We start from the raw sequence: 10,660 nt of genomic DNA, 5'->3' as shown, positions 1-10,660 counted from the left end.
GAGAAGGCGCCAAGGGCCGTCCGAGACGCGCGAGATCACAAGGACCCCAAGGACGAGAGCGGCAGGAGCGTCCCCGACTTTGGCCGGCAGCAGCTCCTGCCCCCCTTCCCGGCCCTTCCCCCGTCTCTACCTCAGAACCAGTGCCACGTGGCCACCACGAAGGCCCAGACAGGTAAGGCACCAGCACCCATCGTGCGTGCCTGGTGCGGCCCCGGCGAGTGGCCGCGGGAGTCCGCAGCTGCCTCGTGGGTCGGCCCAGCTGGGGCCTCTGTTCCCAGCCACTCCTGACCCCGCATGCTCTCCTGGCCTGTTTTGGATGAAGACCGTTTTCTCTACCACTGTCTTTCTGAACTGGTCTAATTGGGTGGAAGAAGGTACCCGAGGGCATCCAGCGTGTGGCAAAGTGCTGCGGGGAGCGTGCGGCGGGCGGGAGGCCGCCAGCTCCTACCTGCCAACAGCCACTTCCCGTGGGCTCTCTGCCCACTCTGCACTCACTGCTCCGTGTCTGTGGGCAGGGGAGTGGGCAGGCACTCGGTCACTGCGGGGTCCCTATGGGCTCTCTGCAGGCTGTGGGTACGCAAGCCCCGAGACTTCTGGTAATCTGGGCCTCAAAATGAGGGCGCCCTGGGCTTCCCCCTGTTGCTCTAGGATGCACGTGTTTGGCAGGACTAAAAGGTTGGCGATGCACAGGGATTGGGACGGTCCCCGAGGAGGCTGCTGCCCGCCTGCAGGGCAGCTCATGGACCACGCCGCGACTGGCCGTGCTGCGCTGCCCTCCAGGCGTGTGCACATGCCTTTTTCTAGACTCCAAAATACTTGCCTGTTTTTTATTTTATTTGTGATGGAAAGCGTGTGTGAGACGGGGAGTAGATGGGCACCCTCCACAGGTTCTCACTGTGCTCCGACCCCATCCCCAGCCCTTTCGCTTGTCAGGGTCCTGGGCATGTGCACGAGCCCGTGTTGCTGGTCAACTCGACTGGGGACCCGAGCTCTGACCAGCCCCATGGCTTCCAGCCCTGGAATTCAGGATGGCAAGATTGCCTCTGCCACTGAGGCTGCCAGCTGAGAGGAGGGAGGACCACCTCGCGCCCTGGGGTGCTCGTGCTGCAGGCCCTTCTCCTCACATCTCTGCTGTGCGAGGGTTTCCAGCATGCACACACTCCTGGCCCTGTTTGTAGCTGCTGAGGCTGGGATTTGAACCCTGATTGGCCATTCGAGGTCTGACTCACCTGAACCACTAGGCCATGGGACTAGCTCCCAGGTACTTCTTACTTTGGAGTCGTTTCAGATTTCCAGCAAAGTTGCAAAAATTCTGCCAAGAATTCTCATGCAATCTCCACTTGTTTCACCCCTTGACACAGTCATGTCTCCTCATGCCATCTTTAACTTTTTCTGAAATACGAATGCAAGTTGCAGAGGTGGCCTCTTCTAAATATGTCAGTGTTACTTTCTAAGCATAGCAGTGCTATGTCCCTAAAATGAGGACATTCTCTTAGATAACTCCAGCATAGCTATGAGACTCAGGAAGTGAGCTTTCATGGCCCTGTTATTTAGGGCCCTTATCCAGCCTTTGCCAGGTGCCCATCAGCGTCTGTTACAGCGAAAGGAAGGCGGGCTCTGTCCTGGGTGCTGCTGCCCTGCTGCCCTGCGGTGCCTCCGGCTCTCCACCTCCACCCGCGAGACCTCGGCCTTGATGAGTGCAGCCAGGCTCTCTTAGGGTGCGCCTGGTGAGCTTCAGGTCAAGGGTCAGGTCCAGGTCACAGAATGGCACAAGTACCTGGGATGTATCCTATGGGGGTTGCATTTAGAGGCCCTTTGTCCTGTTACAGCCAGGAGGGGCGTGTAGGACCCTTGACCTTATGTTCCCCCAAATTGTAGTCAGCACAGAACTTTGGGGGAGTTTGGAAGCCAGAGATTCTGCAGGTGTCCACTCCCATCACAGCCCGCGACCACGGATGCACCGTGGTGCCAGACGGCGACTAGGGCTTCGTCACTCCCTCCCTGACGAGAAGTTGAGCTTCTGCTGTAAGGAAGGGCTTCACAGACTTCCCACGCGCTCACCCGCCCTCCTATCTGTGCACCTCCTTGAAGCGTTGACTTGGGAGCTCTGCCTGAGTTTCTGGCTGGCACCCATTACTCTCAGTCTCTCACTGCCCGAATTGCCCCATGTTTGGCCAGTGGTTACACCTGCAGGCTGCTTCTCTGGTCCTTGGATGTGACCCATCACTTTCCAAGGATTGACTTTCTTTTCTTTCTTTCTTTCTTTTTTTTTTTAGACAGAAATGTTTGCTATAACGTGCATGTGGTAGCTGGAGAGACAGAAATAGAGAAAGTGAGAAATTACCCCCGGGGGGGATGGCCTCCCCACAGTCCCTTCTCCCCATTCTCCTCTCAGGATTTTGGGCCCGCACGCACATGGCAACCATAGTTTCCGGCTGCCGGGTCTGGGATTCGAACCATGGTTGGTCATGTGAGAGTTCAGTGCCTTAACCACTACTCTACCTGCTGGCTGCTTCAAGGACTTTCTTTTCCTTTAAAGAGAGAGATTTTTGCTATAGGGTGTGTGCATTCACCGGCAGGATAGAGATAGAAAGTGAGAAATCATTTCCCGGGGTGATGACCGCGCCCGCAATCCCCTCTCTTCCATTCTCCTCTCAGGATTTTGGGCACGCACGCACATGTGCCTGGCATAAGGTTTAAGCTGCTGGGTCTGAGACTTGAACCACAGTCACCTCCGTGGGAGTCCAGCAATGTAACCGTTGCGCCTTCTGCTGCCCCGAGGACTTTCTGACTTCACAGCATGGTCCAGACTCCCTCTTGTTCTCTTTCTTCTCAGTCCTGGAATTTTCCCTTTTCTCTAAGCAGCCCTGATTCTTTCAGATGGAACGTGGTCAGAGAACAGATCAGTCTTTGCTCTTCCCTACTCCCTTCCCTTCTGACCGTTTGACTGAGATTGTGTGTTCCCAGCGGGTAAGCCTGGCGTCCGTAAAGCTCCGTGGAGTCACACTCATGCATGTGAGGCCTGGGAGGAGTAGGAGTCGCACTTCTGTCATGGTTGGGTACCTCCCCTATTTTAGCTTTGTTGTTTCATCGTCGTTTAAACAGAGTGTTATAAAGTGCAGAGCTCCGTGTGTTTGCCAGCCTCTGTCCTGCCCTCTGCCACCCCCATTCTGCATCCCATTCTGTCTGAGCTCGGAAGACTGAGGCTGCCTGTCTCAGTCCAGGCGTGGCCCGTCACCTGGCCGTAGCTGTGCCTCAGCTCCTCACTCGGCTCTGCCCCATGATTGCAAGTGCTATCCAGCCCAGCGACTCCTCTGGCTACCACAGGGGTTGTCCTGTCTCCCGGGGAGCAAGGGCAGGTGGCAAGAGCCCTAACGGCTGCCCTGAGTGTCTCCTGAGGGGCCTTGTCCCAGTCTCAGGGTGCCTTTCTTCACTGCTAGACTCTCTTGAGCCCTCAGTCTGGAGGTGGGGGTCCTGAGGGACGAGCTGCTGGGGGCCAGGCGTCCTGGGTCAGGAGGGTTTGTCCAGTCCACTTGCTGGGTGGTGGGGTGGACGCAGGTCAGGAGCAGCGGCGGAGCAGCCTCTGCCCTGTCTGTCTCCGACCTCGCTCCTTTGTGTGCTGCGAGCCTTGCCTCCCGGGAGCCAGTTCCCTGTCAGGCACTCACAGCCTGAGGGCTCTGCCGTCTCTTCCTGTGATGTTCACGGAGGGTCTGCTCCCTCCTCCCACCTGCCACCCCATGAAGCTTCTACAAGCAGGGATGATGGCAGGGCCAGGGCGGCATGCTGGTCTCAGGTGCCTGCACAGCTGAGTGCGTAGTGCGGCGTCTTCCCGGGGCAGCCTAGTTAGGGTCAGGCCTGAGGTGGCCGTGGTGCTTTGGGCCCTTGTCATTGTGTTCTGCTGCTGTTCCGGAGTACCAGAGACTGGGTAGTTATCAATGATATGACAGTATTTTTTTGGAAGAATTACTTATTTAATTTAATTTATTATTATTATTTAATTTTACTATAGGGTATGTGTGTTCATTGGAAAGAGAAAGAGAGAGAGGGAAAGTGACAAAGCAAGCCACCAGGTCTGGGACTTGAACTGTGGTTGGCCATATGGGACTGGCACCTTAACCTTCACTACCACCCACCTGTTGGTTCCAATAAGGCAATATTTTTTACAGTTCTGGATGCTGGGAAGTTCAAGGTCGTGGGGCTGCATGATGGTGCATTCTGACTGCACACGCCTTGGCAGAAGGAAGAAGAGCCAGGAGCCCCCGTGGGAGTGAGATAGGCGGGGCCGAGGCGGGCCTTCCCCAGGAGCCTGCACCTGAGATAGCCCCGCTGTCTCTCCCTCCCTCGGGGTGGCAGTGGGATTTTAGCTTGAGTTTTGAAGGGCTCCTTTGCTCATTCAGACTATAGCAGGTTCTTTCTCACCTTTCCTGACTGGGGCACGCCAGAGCGCCGGGAACAGGGGGACTCCGTGTACGAGAGTCCTGGCTGGCGTCTCTGGAACATCCCAAGTTTAGCTGGAGGCAAACCCGAGTTCCCGGCAGAGTGGACTAGATTCTTTGTTAGCGGCTTGTTCTGGCTTCTTTTCCAACTGCAGAAGTGTATGATTTAAAAACCAAGCAAGCAGGGCCGGCTGGCAACGTGGTGGTGAAAGGTGCTGGACTCCCACATGGCTGACTGAGGTTCGAGTCCCGGACCTGGTGACTTGCTTTCTAACTTAACCGGTCTCTTTCTCTGTCTCTCTTTGGTCAAATTGGAAAATAATAAATAAAGATAAATAAGATAATTCTTAAAACAAGCAAACAAACCAAAACCAAAACAAAACAAAACAAAAGGCCTTACTTCAGAGGCTGTGGGAAGATGATAGCAGGGGAAGCATAAGGGCTCTGTCCCTCAGATCGCAGGGCCCTGGGAGCCAGCCTCAGCTCCCTCTGGTTCACACCGCTGGTTGGAGATTTGTAACTCCAGGGGAGGGCGTGGGTAGCTTGGGTAGTTAAATTCTGTTATTTCCGGTCTCGCCCAATAGCAGCTACTCTAGTGAGTGGCAGAACTCAGGTCCTCCTTACCAGTACTCACTGTAAATGTAAACAGATTAAAATCTCCGAAGGACCATGGACCAAATGCCTAAAACACTAATTCTATTATATGAGTCTACAGGAGGCCCACTTTAAATCCAAAGAAACAAACAGATGAACGTGAAAGGCTAGAAAATGATATTCCATGTGAATGGCATCCAAAAGAGAGGGGGTGATTTCTCGCTTTCTCTGTCTCTCCAGCAAGTCCATGTGCTCTATAGCAGAATTCTCCCTAAAAAAATTATTTTTGTGTATGAAAATCACTAGTCACAGTGGGACCAGCAGTTAGCGTAATGGCTATGTCACTGGACTTCCATGTAGTCGACTGCGGTTCATGTCCCGGACCCAGTGGCTTAAACGCCCACTGGGCGTGTGTGCGTGTGTGCCCAAGATCCCAAGAGGAGAATGGAGGGGAAGGGATTGCGGCGTGGCCATCCCCCCTGGGGGGTGATTTCTAGCTTTCTGTCTCTCTTGTCTTTCTGGCGAGCACATGCGCCCTATAGCAAAAGAAAGAAACTCTCCAAAAGAAAAAAAATATCACTAGTCACAGAGTGGAAAGACAACCCACAGAATGGGAGAAGAGATTTGCAAATGCTATATCTGGAAAGAAATTCCTATCCAGAATATACAGAAGTCTTACAGCTCGATAACTACAAAAAAAAAAAAAAAAAACCAACAAAAAACAACCCGATTAAAAAAAAAAAACAGGCAAAGGACTCAAATAGACATCTCTGCAGAAGATGTGCAAGTGTTCCGTGAGCTGGATCAAGAGGCCAGGCAAAGCCAGTCAGAACCGCGCCAGGGTGCCACCTCGGGCCCTTGAGGATGGCTGCTGTCACCGCAGAGCAGGGTCAGCCGGGATGCGGGAGTTTGGGGCCACTTACACTGCTGGGGCATCGAAGGTGTGTGGCTACTGGGGAACAGAAAGGCAGTTTCTTAGGAGATTAGCCCCAGATGAGTCAGTCGCGCTTCTGGTGTGCCCAGAAGTGCGTGAAGCGGAGTGTGAAAGAGATGCCTGCTCACTACGCCAAGGCAGCTCCGTTCCCAGCAGTGATGGCTCGGAAGTGACCACGGGTCCAGTAACAGCCTCAGCAGGGTGCTCCGACATGGATGGCCTTGAACCCCAGGCTGAGTGAAGTGAGGCACGAGAGGGGCCGAGTCTGAGAGAGTAAAGGGCGCCTGCAGCTTGCCAGGAGCTGGGAGGGAGAACAGAGAGGGAGTTAATGAAGAGGGTCAGCTGCGGTTCTAGTCCCAGATCAAGCAGCTTGAAAATCATGCCAGGCCCATGTGCGTGTTTGCCCCAAATCCCGAGGAGGAGGGGTTGCTGCGTGGCCACCCCCCCTGCCTGCCAGGGGATGATCTGTTTCCTTCTTTCTGTCTCTAGTGATCGCACATGCCCTACGGCAAAAACTTTTTTTTTTTTGGAGAGATTTTTGCCGCAGGGCGTGTGCTGACCAGAAAGACAGAGACAAAAAGCTAGAAATCACTCCCCAGGGGGATGGCCATGCTGCAATCCCTTCTTCTCCATTCTCCTCTCGGGATCTTGAGCACATACGTACACGGCCCGGCCACAGTCAACTACGTGGGAGTCCAGTGACATAGCCATTACATCAACTGCTGGTCCCTTTTTTGTTTTTTTCCTGCAAAAATTTACAAAGAGAGGTTAAGATGGTAAACTTGATGCTCTGTGTGTTTTACTACAACTCGAAAGGTGGAGAGTGCCCGTATTCCATGGAGCAAGCTGAGTCCCACGCGGAGTGGGCTGTGGCCTGTGGCCGAGGACCTGTGCCGACCGGCTCTCCGCACTCCTGGGCAGAGGCTGCGTCTGCCCACCTGCTGTATGTGCGATGCCGGGCGATGGGGAGCTGGTGCCCAGTCTAAAGCTCAGGCACTTGCGGTCTCCATGGGGGCTGGTCAGACAGGGAGGAAGGAGGGAGGTGGCTCTAAATGTCTGGGGACAGGACTATGGAAGGGGCTGCCCAGATCTTGCCCCAGTGGTCCCAAGGAGGCCGCAGCCGCAGCTGTGCTGCCCGCAGTGCACCTGCATTTCTATGCATGTGCTCTCCCTTGCCTCCTGCCCTTCCTGCCTGTCTGCTGTCACCACCTCTGCTCCACCAAACTCTCGTCATCATTGGAGTAGCTCTGGGCAGTGATCTCCCCATGTTGTCCCTCCGGAACTGTCTCCCTGGGCGTCCTGGGAGAGGTCAGTCAATGACGTGGCTGTGTTGAGTACACTGAGTACGCCTCCTGTGTTCCTCCAGGTCCTGATCACGCTCGACCCCAGCCATCTGCCTCAGGCCTAGTCCCTGCCTGGAAGTAGTGGAAGGGCCTCCCCTGCGTGCTGAGCTGGCCCCTCTCTAGGCTTCAGCCACTGTGCGCACAGGCTCTAGTGCTTGATAGAGCACACGCTGCTTTGGTTGGAGAGATTTTTGCTATAAGGTGCATGCACTCACTGGGGAGACAAAAGCAAGAAATCACCCCCCAGGGGACATGGCCACACTGCAGTCCCTTCTCCATTCTCCAGGATTTGGGGCACCACACACACAAGCCCCTGGGAACAGGACTTGAACTGCGGTCAGCCATGTTGTAATCCAGCTCCTTAACTACTTTGCCACCTGCTGGCCACTGTATCATGCATTTCTCAAGGTCGCTCAGAGACCTTTCTGTGCTACTCCGCAGTGCTGTGAGTGCTCTCCCGGAGGAGCAGGCCTCCTGCGTGTGGCTAGCCATCATTCCCAGCAGACACAGCCTGGCTCCGCTCTAGCAGTGAGGTGCAGGTCTGCCCTCGCTCTGTGGTCCTCGCAGGGGTTGGCAGGCTGCCCTTGGGAGTTGACTTGACAGCCCCTAGCTCGGCGTGTCCCAGGCACTGAGGCGGCCCTCAGCGGGGTGGGGACTGTCTTTACAGAACAGCAGATGCCCTGGTCTGTGCCAGGAATTACCGCAGCTAATGAGATGCAGCGAGAAAACAGGTGTTCCAAAGAAGAGTGACTAGAGTAATCTGATTAGCCCTAGAGCTTCCCTCCCCCTCCAAAAAACTTCCAACACATCAAGGTGAGCTTATGCTGTTCACGCGGCCCAGGACAGTGCTGTCGCTGCTCCACAGCCTCTGCACATGGCCGGCCAGGCTTCCATGCCATGTCCTGGGCGCTGGGTCCCCACCCCACCTTCTCCGTGTGCCACCTCCTGCCATGGAGCCCAGAGCCTCCCTGAGCCCCCTCCCTGCAGGCTCTGGTCTTGTCACTGCGGTGCTGTAGGAGCTCGGGAGCCCTCGGCCCCTCGGCCCCTCACTGCCACTGCGATTTGCAGACCGTGCCCCAGGCTTCTGGCCCCTGGTCTGAGCAGTGGACTTGACCTTCCCTCCCTGGGTGTGGGCAGCAGAGGGAGGGGAGTGCTGGGAGAGGGGCACCGTGGGGTGGGATGGCAAGAGGACTGACTGCCCTGGCAGTGGGTCCTGCATGCCGAGAGGACATGGTCACAGCTGAGGGCCCAGGTGGGGTACTCGGTGCCCTGTGCTGAGGGTTCATGCGTCTCCTGCCTGCAAGGAGGGTGGTGATTGCTCGGTCTTCCATTGTGAGCGAGACAGAGGTCCAGGAAGGGCCCCAGCTTTTTCGCCATTTCTCATGAGCAAGGGTGCCTGTCCCCGGGTGTGTGGGCCCCCAGGAATGGGACCTGAGCAATGGGATAAGCTGATGATTTTGGTAATTGGATTCTGTGACCTACCTTTAAAAATCACTTGAATGGTATTTCTTTTCTTTTCTTGTCTCCTTTTGACTTTTTTTTTTTTTTAGCTTGCTTGCCTTTTGTTTTAGCAGCTGCCATGTCTCGGAAGAAAAAACGAAGAATGGGGACCTATAGCCTGGTTCCCAGGAAAAAGACCAAAGTTCTAAAGCAGAGGACGGTGATTGAGATGTTTAAGAGTATAGCTCCCCCCACAGTGGGCTCCAAGGTAAGAGGGACACCGAGCAGCTTGCCATGTGGGCTTGCCCTCCTTGGCCAGGAGAGTGCCACATGAGGCTGGCAGCAGCGCAGGGCCCTGGTCCCTGCAGAGGGGCCGAGTGCAGCAGCACCTTGCCCCAGGGCGACAGTCTCAGGCCCAGGTGGACCCCAGACACCCCAGCTCACCTCCCTGTCCTCTTCTCCCCTGCCTGCCGGGCTCTACTCCAGGCTGTGGGGTGCCTCTCTTGCCTCCCAGGCAGCTCCCACACCTCCCGGTCTCTGGCCCGCCAGCGCACGCTGGCAGGTCCTACGTGAGGGGTGCACCTCTGTGTTCCAGGGGGAGAAGGACCTGGCCGACAGCACCCTGCACATGAATGGGGAGAGCCTGGACATGGACTCGGAGGAGGAGGACTCGGAGGAGCTCGAGGAGGACGAGGACCACGGGGCCGAGCAGGCGGCTGCCTTTCCCACTGAGGACAGCAGGACTTCTAAGGAGAGCTCGTCTGAAACCGACCGAGCCCACAAGGTGGGACCCGGGGCCAAGGCGGGTTCTCTGGGCCCTCTCGCTCGCCTGACTTGGGTTTTGCACCTCACCCCCCTCAAATGGCTAGGTGAGCTTACTTACCCAGAGGTGCTGCTGTCACTGAGGGAGGCCCTGTGCTCCCTCCAGCCTGGCAGGACAGGCACGTCACTCATGGCTGCATGTGCTGGCGGCAAGCCGGGCCATCCCAAACCCTCCATGCGGCTGTTGCACCCCTGCTGCTCCGTGGGCATGCGTGTCCAGGGCCTCTGACCATACCATTGGTGTGTGGACGGCCAGTGTGTGAACGGGCCCAGCTCCTATTGGGCCCTCCTGGGCGTGTGTGCCCTCGGCCTCGTCTCAGCTGTGCAGGTACCCCTGGGTGGTCTTGGGGAGACTGAGGAAGTGCTCGGTGGTGGGGTTCCTGAGCGGGCGCAGGACTATGCCCCTCAGTTCTGGAGGGGGTGAGTCAGGAGGGACATCTTCGACAGGGGACCATGGGAGTGAAGAGTCAGGCTGGGTGCCATGGTGGTTACGGCACTGGCTCCCAAACAGCCAACTGCAGGGTTTGAGTCCCAGGCCTGGTGGCTTGAAAAAGCACACTGGGTGCTTGTGCATGCCCAAAATCTCAAGAGCAGATAAGGAGAAGGGATTGCAGTGTAGCCATCCCCCTCGGGAGGGTGACTTCTCACTTTCCTTCCCCCTCTCTGGTGAGCACATGCACACCTTAAAAGAAAAAGAAAAAAAAAGAGGGTCAACAGGTGACATGGTAGTTGAGATTCCCACATGGCTGACTTCAGTTTGAATCCTGGACCTGAGGCTTGCTTTCTCTCTCTCTCTCTCTCACACAAACACACACACACACACACACACACACACACCCCTGCTGATTTCTCTGGTGAGTGCATGAGCCGTGTAGCAAATTTAAAAAGAATAGTAATGATAAATAAAATTAAATAATAATTAAAAAGCAAACACTATCAAGCTCACCAATATCTGCCTGTTTAAATGCATTATTTACATGCACTCACTGTGCATCATTACATGGGACGCGGCTTCCCGCCTGTAGTGCCGTGTGCACATCACAGTACGCGGGGTGTGGCTTCCCGCCCGTAGTGCCGTGTGCACATCACAG

At 55.8% G+C, this 10,660-nt stretch overlaps 1 protein-coding gene across 2 annotated transcripts in view; it reads left to right on the top strand.

The window, feature by feature from the left end:
* The window catches only part of EHMT1 (euchromatic histone lysine methyltransferase 1), a 91,691-nt gene that overhangs the window by 15,910 nt on the left and 65,121 nt on the right, over positions 1-10,660 (top strand). For both annotated transcript variants that reach the window (XR_003547009.1, XM_014582046.2), the window contains exons 4-6: positions 46-172; positions 8,858-9,015; positions 9,343-9,531. Coding sequence is in view for 1 of the 2 variants with exons in the window: in XM_014582046.2 (XP_014437532.1) it covers positions 46-172; positions 8,858-9,015; positions 9,343-9,531 (474 nt within the window). In the remaining variant the exon portion in view is untranslated. The remainder of the gene's footprint in view (positions 1-45; positions 173-8,857; positions 9,016-9,342; positions 9,532-10,660) is intronic.

Source organism: Tupaia chinensis, unplaced genomic scaffold (genome assembly GCF_000334495.1).
Source record: "Tupaia chinensis unplaced genomic scaffold, TupChi_1.0 Scaffold142100_1, whole genome shotgun sequence".
Taxonomy (NCBI): domain Eukaryota; kingdom Metazoa; phylum Chordata; class Mammalia; order Scandentia; family Tupaiidae; genus Tupaia; species Tupaia belangeri.
Note: the sequence above shows the minus strand (reverse complement) of the source record. Positions and strands in the feature narration are given on the sequence as shown.